This window comes from Dicentrarchus labrax, unplaced genomic scaffold (genome assembly GCF_905237075.1).
Source record: "Dicentrarchus labrax unplaced genomic scaffold, dlabrax2021, whole genome shotgun sequence".
NCBI classification, from domain to species: domain Eukaryota; kingdom Metazoa; phylum Chordata; class Actinopteri; family Moronidae; genus Dicentrarchus; species Dicentrarchus labrax.
Genome location: NW_026136701.1, coordinates 12434383 through 12458643, shown reverse-complemented (window position 1 = coordinate 12458643; position 24261 = coordinate 12434383). Strand labels below are relative to the sequence as shown.

General features: G+C 41.3%; 1 protein-coding gene across 3 annotated transcripts; it reads left to right on the top strand.

Annotated features, from left to right (window-relative positions):
- Positions 1 to 751: 751 nt before the first annotated feature.
- On the top strand, positions 752 to 23666 carry yeats2 (YEATS domain containing 2). Of its 3 annotated transcripts, none has more exons than XM_051397428.1 (30): positions 752 to 930; positions 1381 to 1486; positions 1605 to 1702; positions 1856 to 1948; positions 2041 to 2274; positions 2399 to 2517; positions 4360 to 4521; positions 5940 to 6051; positions 6624 to 6668; positions 6748 to 6916; positions 7132 to 7374; positions 8210 to 8377; positions 9454 to 9545; positions 10303 to 10485; positions 10623 to 10851; positions 11191 to 11349; positions 12396 to 12523; positions 13348 to 13491; positions 14529 to 14720; positions 16128 to 16500; positions 16616 to 16750; positions 17296 to 17448; positions 17742 to 17892; positions 18240 to 18316; positions 18412 to 18491; positions 19518 to 19722; positions 20299 to 20534; positions 20699 to 20773; positions 21047 to 21120; positions 22214 to 23666. In XM_051397428.1, exons 2-30 carry the CDS (start codon positions 1387 to 1389, stop codon positions 22320 to 22322), a joined length of 4338 nt encoding a protein of 1445 aa, XP_051253388.1. In that variant the 5' UTR covers positions 752 to 930; positions 1381 to 1386; the 3' UTR covers positions 22323 to 23666. The 3 variants fall into 3 exon arrangements, with proteins under 3 accessions (XP_051253388.1, XP_051253371.1, XP_051253378.1); XM_051397411.1 differs by having other exon boundaries at positions 17293 to 17448; XM_051397418.1 differs by lacking the exon at positions 752 to 930 and adding an exon at positions 1017 to 1080 and having other exon boundaries at positions 17293 to 17448.
- The last annotated feature ends 595 nt before the right edge of the window (positions 23667 to 24261 follow it).

Genomic DNA, 24261 nt, shown 5'->3' with positions numbered 1-24261 from the left:
TCTGACTGGCATCAAACACGGTCCTGTGACGACAGCCACTAGATTAAAACGAGATGCAAGAAAAGCGTCCGTCCAGCAGCGATTGGACTTTTGAAAACTAGATCTAATCAAAATGTGGGACCTTGTCTCAACATGTGGGATGTGGGACAAGGAATAAAAATGTTGTGCAGTCCCCGCACAATGTGAGACACCTGGTCCCCCTATTGCCAGGCAAATGCAACGTACTACAAACTAAAAACCCTGTTTTTACCGTGTTAATGTTTCTGTGTGGCTCAAATGATACACAATTATATTATAAAAAAATATGCATGTACCTGATCCTGATCATCAGAAACTCAGGTCATGTTAGTTATAAGTGCTGTCAAGTTTAAACATGTAACATTGTTGTAATAATACTTATACTATACTATAGGTCTATAGCCACAGCTACTATCCTGACTTAAAGGCAACCATATGTGCATTGCTGTCCTGAAATAAATCACTGCCAGATTGTAATCACAGTTCTGCCAAAGGCTACTCGTGTGATGGCCATGAGGATTTCCAGAGAATCAGTCATAAAAAACATCCTCATGAAACAATAATAGAGGACTGAATACCTTTAGCGTTCTGTCATCAGACCATGCAGGTTGATGTGTTATAATCTCATCACACATCATTTTCCTGGTGAACAAAACCACAGACATATACATACAGCATTCAAAGCGTGCTCAACACCTATTCTGTATAATAGTGGCCCCTGGTGGCTGTTTTGCTGAAGCGCAAGGCTAACTATCCCCTATTTCCACTACTTGTCCACCTCGAGATTTTACCTATTTACTAAAAACACAAGTGTGTTAAGATGAATATAGCATAACGCAAAGGATATGCTCTCACTGAATTAAAACACACGCCTCACAAAGAAACGTTGCTTCCGCAGCACAGGGCACTCCAGTAAGTCTGCATTTCAAACAGATTGAATCGGTTTCTACAAATGTGTGCTAACGTTAGCTACATTAGCAAACAAGGAGAGGGTAGCTAGTTGCTAACGTTACAGTGCTACCGGCTGCACGAACGGCACGCGGGGGTTTCTCGAACACACAGGTCGCGAGACACAGTCCGCTGGCCGTAACGTTTTATATTGTTGTTGTTTACACTCGCTTCATGTGGGGGGTTTTTATCAAGTGGTGGGCAAACAGCAGTAGGTGCAGACGGTCTGCTAACCCACAGTAGCAAAACTAGCTGGGTAGTCAGTGCTAATGCTAGCTCTGGGCATTAGCAGTGTCTGGCAGCTTCTCTGCTAGCCGGCTAATTCGATGCTAAGTACCATCACAACTGTCCATGGGAGCATGGCTGTGACAAGCTAACGTTTTCATATGATATATAATATATTCTTCTTCACAGGCAGCCATGTCAGGGATTAAAAGGAAAATAGAAGGCAGTGATCCTGACTATGAGGACATTTCGCTGGTCCAAAACAGTAAGAGAAACAAAGCGGTTGAACATAATGGTAAGTTCATGCTCTGAACCCTGAGACTGCACACCTGCTTTACATGTTGTGACAGCTAACAGGTAAGTGTACTCAGGTGATCCTGGGTCTCTAACTTATGATCCTCCTGCTTTCTCAGCCCGGGAAGCAGCAGTACAGAAGATTGAAACCATCATCCGAGAGCAGTTCTCGTTGGAGATGAAGAACAAAGAGCACGAGATAGATGTGATAAGTCAGGTATCAGAATGACACTTCTTTTTATTAAACTTTATTGCACTTGTTTTCTATCAGTAATGCAGAAAATGCTTTGACACAGACGGTTAATTCATTTTGTTATGTTTACAGTATAAAGCAGACTACTTTGATTGTTCATTGTTTTTCATTTTGCAGCGACTCAATGAAGCCCGGAGGATGATGGACAAGCTAAGGGCATGTATAGTGGCCAATTACTATGCCAATGCTGGAATGTCAAAGCACCCAGAGGTAAATCGTTACACATTCATACACAGACAGACAGACAGACTGCTCTTAGGTATTGTACAGTAGCAGCAACCACCGTGTCCTCTGTGTCCTAGCATGCAGCTAAGAGTGACCCTGCAGTGCTGAACCACCCAGCCATCCGCCGGTTCCTGGAGTCCCCATCCCGTTCGTCTTCCCCTCTCAACCAAGGCTCTGAGACTCATTCTCTGGTGCACTCAGAGTCAGAGTCTCTCTCGCAGCAAGGAGAGGGAGCTGACAGGGATGGAGAGGGAGCATGGAGAGAGGACGGCAGCAGGCAGGAGCTCAGACCTGGACGCAATACAGGCAAAGTGAGTTCAACTCAGAAAGATGACTGGGTCGTTGATTATTTAATGAATGCAAAGCGGGTATCAGCATTAATCTTGCATCTATATCTTTCATCAAGCCTGTTTTGTTCTCCATTGTTTGTCATAGGATACATTTGGTGTGCCATTGTCCATTGGAGCGGAGCAGAGGGTGACATACCACACTACCGGAAACGAGGCCTCTAGGCTCTATGCAAAGAAGACAATTGTAGTGGGGAATGTGTCCAAGTACGTAACCAAACTAGGCAAAAGTTTCTTCTCACTCAGTCATTATTCTGACTTTGAATGTTATAGAGCAGGTCTTTCCAGTTTGGAGGTTAGGGGGTCATGAGACTGTTTATATGATAGAAGAAAACATCACATTTGTCCTTTTCCTTCTCCTTCAAATTTATTTTAATAAGTAAGAATGTTTGAAAATCACAACCATGCAATCATAACATCAAAGTTTGTATTTTCATCAATCTCTCTGAAAACCGTAGGCATGATATTTTTAGAAATCTGTTGATACTGCCAATTTTTCTTTGTTGAAAAACAGTGAGGTGATTTTAGTCATAGATAGTAATATCACTTCAAGTACAGAGTAACCAGATGTTTTGTCTTAGCTGTTCATAAAGGATTTCAAAAGTTTGACAACAGCTGAGAGTTATGAATGAATTTTAAGCCATGCACTTACTTAAGGGCCCTCCACACCAAGAATGATAACTGTAACAATAACTATAAATATATAGCTAGTGTCCGGCAGAGTCATTCGGTTGCAGAAAATGATTTTACCTGAGACATACTAAATGGTCTTTGGCGCTGATTGGGTTCTCTGAAGTTTGTTCGTTCCTCAATGATGTTTTTTTTTTTTACATTTGCCTTCAAAGGACGGCAACGCTTGTAACAGAGTGTTTGATTCTCCCAACTCTTTGCTTCTTAATAGAACTCTGTCAACCCAACCAGTTTGTTTGTTTCACTGCACAATGTACAGCAGTAACAGGTCATCAACAAGTCAATTTTCCTAAGCTGCACAAATAGCGTGACCGCGTAGTGCATGCTTGGGAATGCTTCTCACATCGTTATAGTTATTGTTATAGTTACTGTTCTTAGTGTGGATGGCCCTTTAAGCTTTGGACACAAAGTTACTCTAGATACATATGTTGTTGTATTAATTTAGACATCGCAAGTTGATAAGGCTATAAGAAAAAACTTACAGATAAATGTGTTTGTTGATATGTGAAAGCTTTAATGAAAAACATTACGTGAACTGTGCACTATAGGGATTGTTTTTTTGATTTAAGTTACTCTCCAAAACAGGTGTGCCTCTTCCTCAGTAGTTTTTCAATGGCATGTTTTTGTGTTTTTAAAGCCCAGCCTCTTACTTGAGTTTGCCTTGTTTTTGCTTGACTGTGCACTAAAGAGCTGAACCACAATTCAGTTTAATTCGGTTTTGCTACAAGCCCAGTCTTGATCAGTTTGAAACTGCTTTTTATTTTCCCCTGGGCCTGTTCCCTTCAGTGGATCTAGATAACTTGGTTCAGTATAACACGAAGCACATGTTTATTCTAGGATGATTGATTGACAAGGCCCATGTATCTTGTGCTCACGGCTCGGAGGGTTAAAAGTGATTTCTCATGTGCATAGTTGTATATAATAAAAGGCTTAAACCTGACACAGGAGTCATAGACAGTTAATTGAAGATAAATGGTATTAGATGAGTTTAAGTTGGTCTAGACAACTGATCACTCATTTAATGTATTTCATTCTCCGACAGGTTCTTTAAGCTCTTTTAAGGTGTTTGCACTAAATGTTCATGACCTATTTCTAATATTTATCCGTTTGAAATATAAGTTTCATCCGTGACCCATGCCGCCAGTCTTCCCATAATCCTCTGCTCTTACCTCTTATCCCTTAATGTAGGTTCTAGTGAAATAAGAAGGAAAAAGCTTCTTTACAATCTCACCTGCCCCCCTGCTACTACTGCTCTACTTGCTTTCCTACTTGTATAGTGTTTTCCCATATCCCTTACGTTGTCATGCACTACATCTTTATTCCCTCTGGTTGTTTTTCCTCTTTGTCTCTCAACCTCAGGTACATTCCCCCAGATAAGCGGGAAGAAAATGACCAATCGACCCATAAGTGGATGGTGTACGTCAGGGGCTCCAGGAGGGAACCCAGCATTGACCACTTTGTAAAGAAAGTCTGGTTCTTCTTGCATCCCAGCTACAAACCCAATGACCTAGTGGAAGTCAGGTTTGTGCCGATCTGTTTTTCTATATATTTAAACACACATCAGTCATGTACACCTCTTTTGTAAAAAAAAAAAAAAAAAAACGTTTTATGTGGTTACCTCAGGCAACAATAGTCAGAGAGATGGGGACAAGCTTGTTCCAATAAGATTTTCCCTCACAGTGTTGTCTCCCATAGACACAATGTTTACTTCTAACCTTATATTATTATGCTAGGTCTGTACTTTGCCCCACCCCTTTCCATGCACCACTTGCCAAACTGAAAGAAGTAAGGTAACAATTTTGGATAATAACACCTAGATGCGTAAGAGACTGTCTTTATCATCAGCTGGTGTTTAATTCACAACAATTTTCATATCAGCCTCTAAGTGCCAAAACAGTTGGCTGATATTCACATTGTATAAACACAGAATAAGAAGTAAACAGACCTTTATGAAAATCCTTTAATCAACAGTGCCCCCTTGTGGATATTTGATGATTCAGATCATCCAGCCTAGTCCCCATCAATCATAGCCGAAAGTGAAAAACAATATTTGTCTCTCTGAGTGATACTTAATCCAGCTTGTGGCTAGTAGTTATGCATACATACAATATGCATTATGCAGATTGTACACACACATCATTAGGTGGGGTCTGTGATGTCATTTAAGCATATACTGAGTCAGACTATGTCAACTGCGACATGACTAATAGTGGACACACCTTAATTATAAACACGGTGTAGTCACTCAGAACGTGTGTTTGCGTTAGCCCAAAGCACTGAGGTGTGTAGATTGCTGTTCATTTAGGAATCACTTAGAAGGAGAAAAAGTTTTGCCCTCAAGTTCTGTGGTTAAGATATCTCATTTTAGATTTTATCCTCTAAAAGTGGCAAAGGATTTAAGTTTGCCCATGGCTTCTGAATAAATGATCCCTCTCATCAGTCAGCAATCCTTATCCTGAGCCGTAGCCTCCTGGCTGTTTAAGCTGACAAGGCGCTCATGTTGCTGTAGCAGCCGCTCATAAGCTGTCTCTGACTGACTCAAGTCTTCATTCCCAGTGAACCCCTCACAGGCCCAGTGCTGACTCTCGACACAGCCTGAATGTATATGAAGAGATGAATGAAAGAGTGGAAAAACAAAAGAGCATCGCTCACAGGGTATACTTGAACAGACACATAATATGCATGCACATACACATGCCCTTGTAAATGCTTGCATGGATTAGCTTCTGTTATGTGGGGATGGAAACCTCAAACTTCAAAGGGGCGCAAGAAGAGAGCCCTTCAAGTCATTGATTTTACGAGATTATTAACTCAGTATGAGTCAGAAGCCAGGATGGGATCTTACAGAGTCACGGTGATGCATCCTCTGCAGATTCTTGTTCTCCACATTTGTATTTTGATGACGTTACATAAGGGTTTTTGAATGTGTCTGTTCTCAGTGAGCCTCCCTTTCATTTAACACGTCGCGGTTGGGGTGAGTTTCCTGTGAGGATCCAGATCCACTTCAAAGACCCTCGCAACAAACGTATTGACATCATCCACCAGCTAAAGGTCAGAGCAGATGATAGACCGCATTATCACTCAGCTTGTTTTCTTCTTCAGACTGAGACACAGTATTTTTCCACATATCGTTTTAACTGAGTCTCTTATAGACATCCTGATGTCTATGATGTCCTTTATGTTTGTGGTGACTTCTGTACTGCCACTGGTATATTGCACATTAGATACTAATAAACATCTATTGTCCCTGAATGTTTGTTACTTTTACCTACTTAATTGGTGGACACATTACCAGAAATACAAACTATATAAGATTCAGATAAACACAAGACAAGAACATAAAACTAACGTTAAAGCAAAATAGAATTTTCCATTGTAGGAACTTTGGCATAATTAGCAGCTACATTGCTGTAGGCATACTGTGTTTAACAACTAGATAATAAAACCTCATGAGAAATTAAAAAAAAATAATTTAGTCATTATTATGAGCAAGCATCTATAATTTAGCGGACTTTACAACTAAGAATAGTGATTATAACTCAGCTTTCTAGTTTACTACCCCTACTTTATAACCTAAACTTCATAAAAGTCTTCATTTTGACCCCTCTGTTCTTTTCCTATAGCTGGACAGAACATACACTGGGCTGCAGACACTTGGGGCAGAAACTGTAAGTTATAAATGTTCGCTCTTTTTCCTGCAGTCACTTTTTTTGAGTTTACTCTGACGATGAGCTATATTTGTTCCAGGTGGTTGATGTTGAGCTCCATAGGAATTCTCTTGGGGAGGACTACATCCCTCAGCCCTCTTCCTCCAAGGTGACTCACAGAGCAGCCAGCCCCATGTTGACTGCCTCCCTGACCCAAAGTTATGGATGCTCCAGTTCTCCCATCTCACATGATCCCAGCGTAGACAAAGGTACACACAAACATTTAACCTTTTTAAACATGATCATTAAAAAGTGTATTTACATTTTATCAAATAAATATTTAGCATGTTCTCCCCTCAAACCAGACTGGACAAGGTTTCAGTGGTGTTGTGGTCTCTCTTGAAATAAAATCCTTGTACAGGATACATTGTATTGTTACATCTGTAATTGTCAACTGAAATAAAGTCTTGCATGTTCTTTCTAGGTTTCATCAAAGCAGAGACGGGGAGGTCTGCAGGTGGCCACAGCTCCGGCCTCACCGCTGGTGAACGGACCCCAACCCGACCCAAAGCTGGTGACAGGATCACTCTGGGTTCCCATGGTAACTCGGCCTTCCAGCCCATCACAGCAAGCTGTAAGATTGTCCCACAGGGACAGCCACCCAGCCCTGCTGAGTCTCCCGGAAAATCATTCCAACCAATCACCATGAGCTGTAAAATAGTTTCAGGTAAATGTCTCTACCCTGTGGTCATTTCATAGTGTTTCTGAAGAATTGTTTATAACTTTGCATGCTGATTTCTTCTTAAATAATAATTTTTTGAAATTAGATTTTCAGTCAGATTTCAGAATTTTAACACCCTTTCGTCTGATAATTTGGTCAAACATCCTACATTCAAAACAAAAATTAAGATTTTATGTAGCTAAAATACATGTTTAGTGACAGCCAACACTGTATAGATATTAAACCTTTTTTTCTGTCAGTTTTAATAATCACAATATTGTTCTGTCTCAAATATTTTGCACACTTTATTCCTTGGTGCTCATTCTTTACTTGGTGTTATTCTTTCAAATGCAGTCATTGTTAGCTATATGCTGCTGTACTGCTCAGAAGGGAGCAAGACGTCTCAATATTTTACAGTGTGTCTACCTAATCTGAATTCTCTAAATATGCATCATGGATAGTATAGTTTGGGCCAAATTTCTACAAATTCAGTTAATGGTTGCTTTACAAGCAGTGATGTGAGTCACATCACCTGTGGGCTGGTGGCACAAAGGCCGCTAAGAGAGGAAAGGAAAGATGTCATTTTACATGTTCATATATCACATAGCATTTTTCACATGTTCAGACTGTTACCCGCCAGCTAAGCAAGCATTTTAAGCATTTGTTTGGTTGTACACATTGTTTCACTCCATTCTCTTAACTGGGATTCTGTGAAAAATCTGATTTAGCATTTTGTTTCCCAAAGTATTCATGTACATGGAGCATTTTCCATGTTCATTTGTTATTAACATCGTTAAAGACAATTATTCATGTAATCACCCTTGCACTTTTTCCCCCACAGGGTCTCCCATCTCCACCCCAAGCCACTCCCCACTGCCTCGCACACCCACCGCCTCCACCCCTGTCCACAGCAAGCAGAGCTCTTCGTCAGTGCTCAACAACCCTTATATCATTGTTGACAAGCCAGGCCAGGTGATCGGCATGGCTGCCTCATCCGCCGCCTCCACAGGTACACATCTCCTACTCAGTGTCAAAGTGCTGCTTGAAATCGGAAGTGGACCTGCAGCAAAATCGAGAACCAGTGTCTGAGCCGCCCACATAGAATATAAAAATGGCAGTGAGGATTGTACAGATGATGAACAATACCCTCTAGACTTTTTCTCCCATTTGGTACTTTTTTCTTGCTTGTCCTCTTTTACCCCCTTATACTTTCTTATCTAGCTCTTTGTACTCCCTCCCTCCTGGTTTTTTTCTGTGTCTATCTCTGTCCCTGTCTCTCCTTTGTCCCTGTTTTGCACTCAAAGTATGACGTGTGGTGAGCCAGCAGGATGGGTGCTAGATGAGAGGTTACCATGGTGACTGAGCTTCTGTGTTTCATTGCCAGATTAGGTGTGTGTGTGTGTGTGTGTGTGTGTGTGTGTGTGTGTGTGTGTGTGTGTGTGTGTGTGTGTGTGTGTGTGTGTGTGTGTGTGTGTGTGTGTGTGTGTGTGTGTGTGTGTGTGTGTGTCCCATAAACAAAGCATGCAATCATCTGGAAAGATGATAGTTCACTGTAAGGTCAAGCAAATGTGCACTTTATGTGTGTGTCACCCATCAAAGAGCAGAGTCATCTTGCATCACCAATGCTGTTGTATTTTCTTCTTCACATCAGCAGCATCAGTTCCACTTAGGGACTCTTTCCCCTAGATTGCTCACTCTCTCTCATCCACTCAGCCACTCCCACACTTCCTCCACAAATGCACAGCTCAACCAGATCTGGCAGCAGGGCTGGAGTGCTATTAAGTGATGTTTTATCAAGCTGGATGAGGTTGATGTGGGTGTTGTGGCTGATTCACTGGCCCTGGGATAAAACAAATTTTAATGTAAGGAATGAAACTTTAGCAGCGCTCAGCTCTGTGAGTGGAGCCAGAAGCCAAGTTTGGCGTCAACACCCACGCTGAGTAACTCTGGCATGAAACTGCCACCTTGCACCACAATGTTCTTGATGTCTGTGGAAAAGGATGGCAGGAACTGCAGTGAGCCATCACCAGTACAGTCATCTCTCCATGATTTATTCTGTGTATTTCTGTGTAAATTACTCTACAGGAAGCCCCTCCGCCAAACAGTCTGCTGCTCAAGGCACTCGCTCACCAGCCCCCAAAGTTCACACAGGCACCTTCCTCTCCTCAGGGGTGAAGGTGAGTCTTAATAGTGTCACTCTTTAACATGAAGTCTTGAACTAGTCTAGTCTAGAAAGTCTTTTTACTGATCTGTTCCCACCACTGTGAAGACTTTCCCTGTAGCATCTGTGTCTTTAACAAAGCAGGGTGGTATTAATAGTAGGACACGGTGCTATCTTCAGCAGATGTGTGTGCCTTGGCAAGCTATTTAAATGGGACATCACTCTGAAGATAGGAGAGGGGTGCAGGGAGCTTTGCAGAAAGAATTGCATGGTTTCTGTTTCACTCAGTGTCAATACCCCGCTGGAAAAATCCTCCCACTCCCACATGCTCATCATCTCATCATTATCCATAAAAAAATGAAATCCCCTTTCACTTAAAATTTCAGTTTTATCACAGTGGTACTCTGATTCTACAGTTGTCTCTGTTGTATGCTTCTGCTATTTGCTGTAGTACTAAAGGCCAGGGCAGATGGGGACAGATGGGGAATATGAAAACATCTCCTTGATGAATAAATGATGATGCTGATTTTCAGAAATCTGTTTTATCTCTTCTCACTGCTCTGCTATCTGTAGCCTGTTGAAAAAAAGTAAGGTGCACTTAACAGTAAGGTCAAAATGTATCATATTAATGACTAAATGATGCATTTTTAATTAAAGATGTAAAATGTACACCAATTATAACAGCTGCAATATTTACAACCTGTTGTGGTTTCAAGGCAGTGTGGCCCTGCTGTTACAATCCTTCTCTCCATGTGCACTCACTTCTTGTGCAGGTTATTATCAAGCAGGAGCCAGGGGAAGTTTCAACACAGCAGCAGATGGTTTCCACAGTAACCAGCCAGCAGCAACCTTCCGCTACAGCAGCACACCAGTTTGTCGCAGTGAAAGGAGGTCACATGATCTCTATGTCGGCCCAGAAACAGGCAGGAGGGGCCACAGGGGCCACAACTAGCAAGGTCAGTCTGTCTTGTATATACCACACTCTTAGACAGAAGCACATCAAACATTTACATGTTAATAGTGATATATATATATATATATATACTGTCAAAAGGTAAAAAGTCATTAAAAACTGTATTTGGCACTTTTCTAGATGTTGGGCATTCCGGTTAGCTCGACGCTCCAGTCTGCAGTCAAACAGGTGGCCATCAGCAGTGGACAGATTCTGGTTGCCAAGGGCAACCCTTCTGTCTCTAAGGTGATGGGTGGGAAGCAGGTTTTGGCCCAGGGAGTTGCTAAAGCCATCGTCAGTGGAGCCAGTGGCATTTCTGGTCAGCAGGCTGTTGCCAAGGTGGCTGGTGGTTCAAGTGGAAAGAGTGGAGGTCAGAGTTCATACACTACAAGTGCATATGATGCACATGTAACACTAAGGCTGCACATATATATATATATATATATATATATATATATATATATATATATATATATATATATATAGTAATTTTTAATTCACAACAAATTTAACAGGTTATGCACAATTTAGAAAGTTCTATATTTGGTAACTGTTGTCTTATTAATTATTCAGAAAAATCATTTTCTGATGTAAAGTCACAAAGCTAGTATAGACAAGTTAATATTGTATATTAAGATCAATTTCCTTTTCCAAAATAGGCACTAACATTTTTAGAGGTGGGTGAATGATTGTTTTTCTTTGTCCTTAGTGATGGCTACTCTTCAGCTGCCAGCCAACAATCTGGCCAATCTGGCCAATTTGCCTCCAGGCACCAAACTCTACCTGACCACCAACAGTAAGAACCCCTCGGGAAAGGGCAAGCTGCTTCTCATCCCACAGGGAGCAATCCTCCGAGCCTCCAGTGCAAGTGAGACATGCCACATTCTATATTAATCTTTTTAAATACAGACACTGGCAGAAAAACTTAGTTTTGGTTAATAGCCATTTAGCCATTTCCCCCTCCCTTCTTCATACTGGGTTTCAGTCACATACTTGACACACTCAGGTCAAGCTCTTGGAGGTGCTGGGTTTTAAGACCAGGGAAAATTTTAAGAATGTTTTGTTGGATTGTCCACCTTCTAACCTGATACTCTGTGACACTGTACAACAACCGATTACTTCTTGGGGTTAAACTGGGCTTCCTGGACAAGTACTCTAGTGGACACATTGTAGAAAGACAACATTAGCAACATTAAGGCCACAAACAGCCCCGTAACACTAAAAGTACAATCATCATCAAATAAAATACGTTCTCCTTTATAAAAAGTGTATAAAAAAATAAACTACATTGTCTTCAGTTCAAGCCCATATAATAATTTAATGTCCAGGTGGGTGCAGAAAACCTGAGATAGTTTAGCATCTGTCTATGCACACTTATTTCTTAGCAGACATCTAGTATCACATATTGTGAGAGGAATGTAATTTTGTTTTCCTCGCGTGTATCTTCGATGGATGTTTGAGATTGGCAGCTTTGGGAATGTTCTGAGACTAACTGAAACTAATACATGAGTCTGTAGGCGACTATCCAGGGTTAGCAGCCCGGCCAAATGACTTTCGCCCTGACATTTTCCTCCATGCCTCAAGCTGAAGCCAGCTTTATTAAAAAATGTTGTTGCTCTCGGCTCATCATAAAGTTTGGGGAAAAGTAAGCAACCCACTTCTGAAGGGATTTACAGATTGTGACTGCTACACTGCCTTCTGGACAAAGTCATGTATTTCTTTTTGCAGTTTATTTAATGTGTAGTGCGAGCCATAATATCTCACACAGCCCTCTTTTTTTATTTTTTGAAATTACTCAACTTAATGTTTGAATAAATTAAATGAATAGAAGAGGAGCCGCAATTTGTAATAAAGAATAACCGGATTGTTTGTCAGATTTGAGACTGATGTTGTACATGGCTGTCTGTAATTTAGGTCAGCAGTCCCAGAGCAGTTCGTCGGCAGGCGCTGGGGGCTCTCAGACCTCCTCCTCCTCTTCTTCTTCCAGCAGTCTGCCTTCCAACCTCTCCTACACATCCTATATCCTTAAACAGACCCCACAGGTGGGTAGAAATCCATTTAAATATATGATACAAACCTTAGAGGCATACATACTCTAGTATAAAAATAACCTCTTTTGATGTTGTTTCTTTGTTGTGGATTCTCATATTTCTTCATCAGAGCATTAGTTTTTATTTGCTGGCATGTTTTGAGCAGTGTTTAAAATGGAAGGTGCGTTAACATTATCCATTTAATACTCATCACAGTTACAAAAACTGACTTTAGATTTTATTCATTAAAAAAAGACTTTCGTGCACAGTGTGCAAATGGGGTTTCTTTTCCTTGGTGACTCACAGATTTTTGTATTCCTTTAGAGACGTTGAGCCTGGTGTGTTCTTAATTAGATACATTCATTATAGCAGCATTGATCCTGCAGTCAGCTTTAGAACAGTGCTGTCTGTGCATTTAGCCTGCAGCATATAATGAAGTTGTCTGCAGAGGTTTCTTCCTACATTTAAAGTAAGGATCTAGGCTGTGTTTCCTAATAGTGATCAATCTTCAAGGTTAAGAGTGATTTTAACAACTGTGCTTAAATATAATGTGTGTAGCTCGTTAAACAACTAAAGAAAGCTAATTGAAAAAAGATGCATTTTATGTGCTTAGAGTTGTCATTCCTTGGACATCATGAAAATGTACTCTAACGTACTGTACAGCATAATATTGGTTAGATGTTATTTTGGCTTTAAGATTGGTTTAAAAGGGAAACAGCACCCCGTTCTGTGTACTCATTTTGTGTGGTTTCCCTAGCTTATTAAATTCAAAGTCAGTGAAACTGTCATGGTCTAAGTCTACCCTGTCCCTAACCTTGCTTGTCCATTTCACCCAGGGAACTTTTCTGGTTGGCCAGCCCGCACAGGGTTCAGGAAAGCAGGGAGGTTCCTCGGCTGGTCATGCATCATCATCTCCAGCAACTGTTACCCAGCAGGCCATTCGGGTGACAGCTGGACAGAAGGCAGCCATCCTAGCTCAGGTCAGTACGGGTAACAAGACTGAGGGCAGGACTGTTGAGGCTGTTGTAGTTGCCACTGTTATGTTTGTGTCCCTTTACTGTTTCACAAGTACTAACAGCGCAGTTTTGATACAGTTAAGAGTTACAAGCACTGTCTGGTCTGTCTTTGGGGTATAAATCACTGAGGATCTTCCAGGACTGTAACCAGTAAAGCTTTGAGAGTGAGACTCCTTAAAGACCTCCTTCAGTGTTTAACTGTGCTTATGTTCTTCCTTACTCACCCCTGGCTGTCCTGTTTACTCTTCTTACTGAAGTATCGATTCTATTTCTTTTCTTCAACCTCATTCTTTCTCACTGCTTCACACCACTTCTCATAAAAACTGTGTTTGCTGCCCTCTTAACTTATCATCACTTATCATGTCCTCGGCTGCTTGGTAAAGTCTCAACATTACACGGAGTACAGGAAGAAACAGGGTTAAGGGTTATATGCGTATAATAGATCTAATAGCCTCTTGAACAGGTTGTGTAGGTTTTTAAAAATTGCCATTACAAGTCCTATCTAATTTTGGAGTTTACAGGTTAAACTGATGTTTTAAATGCGTACAAATGTAGTGCTGTCTTTGGCAATGAAATGATAAAAGAGAGCAAAACCTTGGATTGATTGTAGCGAGCCCTATTAGTATTTTCATGATAACAATTTTAGGACAATTAACTATTTGTGTTACCTGCCTGATCTACCAGCCATCCTGGACATAGCTGTCATACTGTTTCAATGGTCCCTGATTGTTAGATTAGGACTAATGATTATGGCAGAAATCAGAGTGAGCAATTATGGCTATATAATTAACCTCATTATAATTACCAATAATTCACCTCATTCCTAAAATGCTGTTCTTACTTCCTTCTGTCAGTAAGCTTGATCAGATTGCGGATATAAATTTTCTCTGGAGAAAGAAAAGCCAATTTCAGATGCTTATAAATACTGTAACATATACTAGGTTTCTGTTGTAGCCTGTTTTCCCCCAAAGACCTAACTTCACTCTTTCTATCACTGACAGGTTGTGGGTGGCTCCCAGGGTGCACAGGTGAAGCTGTCTGATGGCTCTCTTAAGACGGTAACAGCGGCAGCAGCGGGCCACTTGTCCAAGCCGGGGACAACCACATTGAGGATGACAGGCGGAGTCATCACTGCCACTAGCTCCACCCCCAGCTCTGTCAGCGCTGCAGCAGCAGCAGCAAGCCAACAACAGGCTAGTTTCACAGACTTTTCTCTGTTATTCTTCCTGACAGCTGGTTTGAAATTACTTTTAAAAAGAAACAAACAGCAGTTACACAAAAAATAGATTTTAATTATTTATCTTATGCTTGCAAACTGGTTATTTTGTTCCGGAGTACCCCAAATTCCACTAAATTCAGTTTAACGTAAAAAATATTTCCCAATCACAAAAACTAATTGGTGATTTGAGGAGTATTATTGTAAAGTTATATGCTTTTGCATAAGGAATCATCTCTGTTTATGAAATTTCATTGTCTTTACACTTTTGTATAAATTTGGTAAATGTACTGATTTGACACTGCAGTAGGAATAGATGAAAAAACAGTGTGAGTGCATTAGCAAGGTCAGTGTTGTATTTTTCAGAGAGAGCCGAGTGTTTGGATGGTGTGTGAAGAGCCCTAAGCAGTTCATCAGCAGTGGTCTGGGTGATTACAGCTTCGGAGTCAGTGGCCAGGCCTCATTAACTTGAGAAATGGAAACACACAAAAAGACTTCCTAGAGGCTCCAGCACGCAAAAATAAATATGTAGACAGTATGTAACAGAGAAACACACTCACTGCTCTATAGATGTTGACGCAAACACAAAAGAGGAATGCATCACAGCTTTTCAGAAAGTTTAGGAGAAACAACCCTTTCAGGACTTTTAATTAAATTATGAGGAATCTACATGAGAGGAATTGACTCTTTTGTCTTTGAGAATTCCATAAAACCAGTGACCTGATCAGCTTGTCTCAATCCGGGAGTTGCACGTTATGGAAAACAAACATGACCAGAGCAAAGAAAAGTCCTGCCACAATGAATTTAATTTCCCAAAAATCCTTCTCTATCTTTTAAACACAAGTTTGATTTTTTAATATATTTGTCACATAATAATTTTCATATCACTTTTACACAACTGCAGAAGGTGAGATGTGTCACCCCATAAGAGTGTTTTTTAAATTAAAGTTGTCACCCAAATTAATTTCTTTACTAATTAAATTTCCACTAAATTCAGTTTAGTGTAAATATTTTATTTTATATTTCCCAGTTATAAATTATTGGTGATTTTTCTTTTGTTTTGTTTTGCATAAGGAATTATTTCAGTTGATGTTTTAGCATTTTTGTACAAGTGGGATACATTTGTGTGTTTGTTTTCAAATTAATTGACACAATATATCACTGCTTTTTGCCTATGCTGTTACATGGACTTTTTTTTTAATGTTATGTTTTAAGCCCACTATAGTAGCAGTTTTGTCACCAGAACAATATCAGTAAGTTAAAGACTCAGTGACTTTCCTGTGCTTTGGCTTAGTTGGCTGGCATATACAGCGAAAGAGAGAAAAATGACAATATTTCCATTTATTTCCTGATTGACAGCTGTGTTCCTTTGTGTTCTGTGCAGACTTGCGATGCCGGGAAGTCTGCCTCTCAGCACCACTCGCTCCTGGTGGCAGCCAACCAAGCGGCAGTAATCAGTGCAGCTAAGAGTGCCAGTGCCGCAGCTGGAGGCAGCCTGTCGAAGACGGCTGTGGCTGCCTTGGTCAAGGGTGCTGGCAGCTCTGCCACACTGACAAAGAGTACTGCAGGTTCAACTGGAGCTGTGGTAACAGTCGCCAAAGGCATTACCAACATGCCCGTCATGAGCATGTCCAAGGGAGCGGGGGTGGGGACTGTGGTGGGTGTGCCCAAAAGCAGCGGCACGTCACTGGTCACCGCAGCCTCATTAGTCAGCGGAGTGGCAGCAGGAGGAGGGAAGACGGGTGCCACTCTGTCAGGTATGCAGAGAGACACATCACCTGGTTTGAATGTGTATGCACATTTTGAAAATGTAACAATTTTAGTCCAGCCACAAATTGTTCGTCATCTGGAATGCACTGTTTTGTTTTCCAGGTATGCTGAAGATTCACTCTGGAGGTTCCAGCTCCCAGCAGACAGTCTTAACCATCCCTGCCAACCAGCTCAAGCAGCTGGGAGTTGGCACTGGGTCTGGAGGGCTGCAGACCATTCTCATGCCTGTTGGGAAGGGTAAGTTTGCCTGAGACAGCCCTTTGAAACAAGACACAAACATAAAAGTGTGCAATCCAGGTAGAAAAACTGGGTTCTCAGCTTCAAAAACACAAGTCACTTCTGAAAGTAGATAAAAGGCAGTAGCAGGAGCATTTGAATGAAACATGAAGCAGCATCGACTTTGATTGCTCTGTTGGTGTGTCACATCTTGCCACAAATGTTGAAATAAAGCAGGTTATTCTCTTAAATGATTGTAAGACTATAGTAGCTAACAGCAGCTTTATACAGTTTGTCTTTTTGAATTTTATTTAGCTAATACATAAGACGACACACTGTGATTTGAGACAGTCGCTTAAGTATGCTACAGATGCTCTTCTCTGCTGTAAACCATCTTCCTCCCCTCTCATTTTTCATATTACTGTTAAGCCTATTTGCCTAATGGGCCATTGATCAATTGTGTGTGTGTGTGTGTGCGTGTGTGTGTGTGTGTGTGTGTGTGTGTGTGTGTTGTGTGTGTGTGTTTGTGTTTGTGTGTGTGTGTTTTTTTCTTCTGTGTATAGTAGTGTCTAAGGGCCCAGTCTCCAGTACTCCTTCCTCCTCCTCCTCCTCCTCCTCCTCCTCCTCCTCCTCCACCACCCCTGGCGCAGCTGGAGCTGGAACCTCCCCAAGCCCTGCCACCCAGGCATCCCCCTTCCTTGCCCTGCCTCTGGCACAAGGTGAGAGGGGTCCATCCCCACTCCACCCACTCTTCTCTCATTCTTTCCCTTCCAACATCCATTATCTTCCATTCTGTCATCATTGTTTGATACTAGTGGAAATATAATACTTAGGGTTGGTACTGATTTTTTACTGAATCAAAAAATTTTTTTTATCTTTTATCTGTTTTATCTTTTCCCAAATGCATCAGTGTTTTAATACAAACAACATAGAAGAACTTCAGCCTCAAACTAATAGTGTGGTTTTATTGAAATTCATTTTTCTCTTTCACTGTCATTCTCTGCTGCCGCAGTAAAAACAGAGCCAGGAGCTGGCACAGCTGTCACAGCTGGTACATCACCCCCGGTGACTGCTCCTGTCCCCACTTCTGTCCACGTTGCTTCTGCAGCCACTACAGTAAAGCAGGAGCAAGGGGCAGATAACTCTGCACACGACCTCATCAAGTAAGTGTGAGAATAAGTCATGATGCTGCTTAATCAGGAGAGATAATTTATTGTCTGTTAAGAGGAAAAATGCAAGTGCAAAAACAGATTTTTTGCAGAAACAAACACTGAGTCATCAGAGTGAGACAGTGTTTTTACATATATTTATTTTACCACCGCAAGTGTTAACACCGCCATTTATGACTTGCTGAACTCAGTGAAGAATAGTGTAGCTTCATTTATTAAAGCTATGACGTAGCTACCACTATACTGTATTAATGGAGGGGTTTAAGAGCTTTCTCTTGTTGGCAGCCATATCAGTGTATATTTTCTGATTGTTCTCTGGACGGTTGTGATTCCCTTCTCAGCACTGAGCACATAGAGACCATGATGCAGCTGCTGACAGCTGTGGTGAAGAAGTTCCCTCTGATTGTGCCAGATAAGAGTGAGTGAGCTTGCCTTCCATTCGGTATGCTGAAAATCCAACTCCATATATTAAAACAGACTGAAAGTTAATACACTCTTTGTTTGTTTGTTTAGCTGAAGACTCCCATCCATTCTGTGCCTCTTCAACAGAACAGTATTATTCCTGGAATATTGGCAAGCGCAGAGCATCAGAGGTGATTTTTCATTGTTCAGTGTGTGTGTGTGTGTGTGTGTGTGTGTGTGTGTGTGTCTGTGTGTCTGTGTGTGTGTGTGCGGGCGCATGATGAATGCTGTACATTATCTTTGCCTTTGAGTGATTTTAAACCCTCTGTGGAGTCAAAGTGCTGATATGACAGTGGAGCTCTAACTAGTGTGTTAGATAAGATCATTTTTCAGGAGGAAAAACCGAAATGGTAAACAAAAATATCTTACAATATTTCAGTAAATCGTGCTGCTTTTCCTTCTCTTATGTGATACTCAGCTGAATATCTTTTCTGAGCTTTGGGGTGCTGGACAACAAAACAAGACATGTGTAGATTCTATTATGGGCTCTAGGAAATTGTTTTTTTCCCTCCACTATTTCCTGGCATTTCCTCCTGATTCGGTAAATATTCAACAGATTAATTGTTATATTGGCTACATTTCACTGCTCTGTATGTAGAGCAATTTCCTTTTTTTTAACCTCATTAATATCTCCGAGTGACAGCACCTATTTGCTAGCAGTTACTCTCAAGGCCTAGGGTGAGGGCGTCTGTAATGTTAGAGATAATTTGCATTGTTTGCAGTTTTGTTGTCTGTGTAATCTGTCTTGGTGCTCAGTGCTGGACCCCTGACTCAGCAAGCTTTCTGCTTGCCTCCTGTCTCCCTATCTATCTGGTCAGATGTGTATCTCTGCCTGGTTGTCTCCTCTCATCTCCTCCTAATGTGTTCATCAATAGCTCATACAGACCAGCACATGTCGTAGCTGTCTGTTCTCTTTCTCTACTACTATAAAAGGCTCTCAGACTATCCCAGATGTGGATATTTATATCTACAGGTCACTCATTTACTTAGAGGACAGGGGGACTCAAAGCACATCATTCCATGGTAGGAGGACAGGGTAAAGATAGTGGGCAGGAGAGATTTTATGTGGCCAAATTTATCCACATCAAGTCACAAAATGTTAATCTATGTGAAGCTGTGGACTGTTGCCTAATGTGCAGTTTTGCATGTCTCTGTAGCTTCAGCGAGCGGTGGCAGTAAAGCGGGTCGTCCAGGATGTGCTGGACCGCTCGCCCCGTCTGCAGGCCCTCACCCCCCCAAAGACCAGAGAGGTGGTGCAGTGGTGCCGACAGAGGGGCTACACGCCACCTGACCTCGAGCCCCAACGCAAAAATGACAACGAGTCCATCGAGGACATCCTCACGCAGATCGACAACGAGCCTGGTGAGTTTATGTGTGTTTTTGGTGCATAGCTTCTACACAGGGGTTATTTACTTGGGCTTGTTTTTGCGATCTCGCAGTCTATTCTGTTCTGTTTTCAGCAGCTCAAAGTGGATCAATATTTTCCCTTCAGAGTTGCATGTGTGGGTGTAGTTCTTCTGCAGTTACCAGTTGGTCCAGTAATGTGTTTGCAGACCAGTAGTGTGTGAGGGAGGCCAGTGTGCAGCCTCAGTGTTTTTGTTCCGCTGTGTTGTTTTATTCACAGTGAGTTCTCATTAATTCTGCCTTTTGTCTCTAAAAGGGTGAGAGACGAGGCTGCTTAGCTCAGTGAGTCACACATTTGCCTGAGCCAGACGATTTGATAATCTCTGTTTGTGTTGCGTCTCTGCTTCTTGCACAAATATCTTGATTTTTATAATTGTCAGATTGTTGCCAGTACTTAACAGAAGCATCTTTCCTTTTAAGCACGCAGCCACACAAAAAGCCGCTGAGTGAATTACTGAGTTTCTGTTTCTGCTTCACTCAGACGTCGCTGCTTGTGAAATGACGCGTTAAATGTACATGCAAATCTGCCCGCAGAGTGCCCGACGACCCTGAGTAGCTGCGAGGAGCTGGTGCTGCGGTTGGAGCAGATGCAAGCTCTCCTGAAAACTGAACCAGAGGAGGCAGACGACGAAATAGTCGACATCGTCACTGTGACTCCTCCCTGCCAGAAACTAAAGGTCAAAGAGGAGGAGCAAGAGGCCGACGCGGAGCCCAAGTTCTTCCTGGGCCCCTGCATGTCTGCCCAGTTTGTCAGCGAAACAGCCCAGCAGGTCAGGATCCTCTCAGAGGTTTTGAGAGTGAAAATGCAAGAAGAGTTGATAAATTCAACCAATAGCATCCTGTTATTGTGCTGCTTGTAGAAACTGAATTTTTAACTAGAAGAAGCTGCACAATTTTCTAAATTTTTATATGATGACTCCTTTGTCTCTCCTAGATTGGGGTAACCTTCCAGCCAGTCGAGGTGGAGAAGAATGTGTTCGCTCCAGTGGTGGAAGCCATGATTCTGAAGGTCGGTCACTATAGAGGCCAGAACAGGACAGAGGGGGGGGAAGTCGGCCATTTACAGCAGCTCATTATTACCTCAACATACCCTTGACTAGAATGATGAATATACAGAATGTATAAAATGTGCAGCCGCACAGTATTGCGTGTTTCACCTTGTACTGTACGTTAGAGTGGGTTTCTTTGTGACTAATGGTGTGTGTGTGTGTGTGTGTGTGTGTGTGTGTGTCTGTGTGTGTGTGTGTGTGTGTGTGTGTGTGTGTACACACGTACACTGCAGGCTACTGAACAGTTTGCCAGTGACATCCTCAGAGAAGCTCTGGCTGGGGCCTACGCCAAATCCCCTCAGAACAGGTCAGCCTCTGTTTTTCTCTCTCTCTCTCTAATATGCAACCTGCTTAGTGCTCCATTTTTCACTTCATTCATTATATACAGAGCTTGTCCAAACTACCCTTTATTATTCTTAACTCATCCACTGCAAGAAAGATCTAGCATAAATTACTAGATATTCCATAACCATGGGTTTAAAACATTATTGAACTACAGAATTTAGAGCAATTTTAATTGCACCCTATACGTTATATCATATAGTGACCATGGGCACTGCAGCAGTACGACAAATACTTGCTAGAGTGCCAAATGTATATTAATCCGCAGCTGGAAATAGTCCCAGATACTCCTTTTTGAGTTTGGTGACAAAACTACAGTGCCTAGCTGTTCTAGGAAATTATTTAGCCTTTTTCTAAATTAAACAATATATTTGTGAGCTGTTTTGTTAAAAGTGACACCTTCTTAATAGAAAAAAATGGGCTTGGGGTAGGACAGGGTAGGGAAGGAAAGTATTAAGAGACAGACTCATTGTTGGTTTTGTTCTTTTCATGGTATAAAAAAACGTAATAATGCCAGCCTTATCCATTTAAAAATTAATGCAAAGAGATCCAGTGACTGCGTATGAGATCACTTACCAAAGACATCGGAAATAAATTAGATTTTCTGAAGTGATGATCAGTTCATGTATGATTTCTATCATTAGCAATAGTAAAAAATTATTTATTATTTAAAATTACATTTATTTACAAGCATTTTCAAAAAAACAGCAGTGTGTTTTGTGCTTTTGATGTAATACATCTGCAAATACTGGTAACATCTGCCATCTTTTGGACCAGCTTACCTAAGTATTTGCATGCAAAAACCAAGGAATTGCACATTTGTTTGTTTTGGAACCAGTCATTATACAGTTAAACATGAGTAGATTCTTCTGTCCTTGCCTGCAGAGTATTCTTTGTGTTTTGTGCCATTTGCATGATGCAAGACAGTCTGAACTGATATACCAGACCTCAGTTTCAGAGTTGAATATTCTACAACGCACTTAATATCTATCATAAATATTCAGAAGCCGACCAGTGAGTGAGACTAAACTTTAACTTTGTAACATTGGCGTTTGCAGGGCTCCGAGAGAGATCACAGCCATGAACATCCATCAGGCGGTTGGTAGCATCCCCACCTGTGACTTCCTCACCAACACACACATGGGTTACCTGTCGAAGGACAACTGAGGCATAATGAGAATGACATTGACTGGTAACTGACTCATACAGAGATGTGACGACTGTCTGAACGGCTGGTTGTGACAGAAACACTCTGTGAACCGACAGCTCTACTGTGTGAAGATTCACACCTTGATGTAGTCTGTTGCCTCAGGTTGAGCAGTAATAACTAATGTACTGTATTCATTAACTTGATCATAGAAGGGCTCAGCTTGCTTCTCACAGCAGCCACACAGCAGCGGAATAACAAATGTTTCTAATACTCGGGGTATATTGTAACATTTTACTCCTCATATATCAAGAGAAGCGGCATTGTGGGACTTGTGTTATTTGATTTTGAGGAGCTGTCGTGCTCTTGCTTACCTCATAACAAAATTATTTTAATGATGAAGTGTTTCCTGCCAGACGGCCAGCTAGTCGGCAAGGAAATTAAGCCTGAGTGACTTACAGGGCTAAACAACAACATCAGACAGCTGTCCCCTCTTCTTCTTCATCCTGCTGTCATTTTCCCTGAACTGGGATCAAGATTCAGTTTACCAGCAGAGGTAGTTGGAAACGCTGATGAACATCTGAGTATTAGAATTCTCTATCAGTCCACGTGATGGTAATGTCTACTTACTTTGGGCAAAGCAAACAGAGAGATTCTTCCAAAAGTGCTATTGCCATGGCAACCAATGATCCGTCATTACAAACATGCTTTGATATATTTCAGTGTTACCTGGCAGAGGTAATCATGGCTCTTGCAATACGGCTGTTTTCTAAAGCTGTTCAGAAGAGGCGACCGATTAATGTTTGTTATTTTTAAGTTGAGATTTTCATCAGAACTGTCATTATGAATTCACTCTCACTCTCAATATTTATCTTCTCTCCCTCCCAAACCAGGTTTGATAGCCAGTTGAAAGTGCTTTTTAAGTGTTCTGTTTAATAACCATAATGTATCAATAATGTAATGTACACAGTGTGTATGACCAATATGAAAATAGATGGTGTTTTCAAATCCTGTTTTATTTTTTTATCTAATAATAATGACAGCGAACAGTAATGCCCCAACAGTAGAGAGTGTGTGAATAGTGGATGTAGTCATCACAATACGTTAATGAATTGGATAGGAAGTGAGTGCTCGTGCGTGTCGCGTCGGCTGATGTCGTGTTGGTAATTCTGTTTCATGTGGATCTTTGCATTATGTTAATGTGTGGACAGTTGGACGAGTGGAAGTGTTTGGGCTGAGTGGTTGTGATGCTTGTTCAACCAAATTAGTTTAGAAGACACCCAAACATTGTATTTTCATGTTTCAGTGCAAACCAAAAATATAATCAATATTCTTGTAATAAACAAAGAAAAACTCTGGTTGAATTATTTCTTGCAAATGTGTCTCGTGTTCAGCATGTTTGTGTTTTTTGATTAACACAATCAGGATGGAGAGACTATGGAGTATCTCTAACTAATCCCTGGTTAGATGTAGACATCTGTTATGCTCGAGAGTTAAAGGGTCAGTTCACCCAACTTGCATAAACACATTTTCTCACCTAACCTCCAGTGGTATCTAGCCATGCAGATTGTTTTGGTTTTATTTGGCCGGATTTTAAAACATGTCTCTCTTGAGATTATTTCTGTCAGAAGCTAGTCTGGGTGATCTTCAGATCTTGCTGTGGATTCTCATAAGAACTACTTTCTACAAAAGAACTAGTCTTTTAAAGACTAAGGAACTGAAGAGGTTTGTGGATCATCTAAGGTATTTCTTGAAAGAGACAATGCAGGTGAAACTATTTGGAAGAAATTTGCTTTATCATTTGCTTTCTTAGTTAGATGAGATCAGTACCACTCATTCTGTGTGAGCGGTATTGAGCTTGTCAACTTCTCCAAGTCCCAGACAGAAAGAAAACCAATAAGAAAATTTCCATTCACTGTTTCCGTTATTTTTCTTCGCAGCCAAAATCATAAAGCTGGT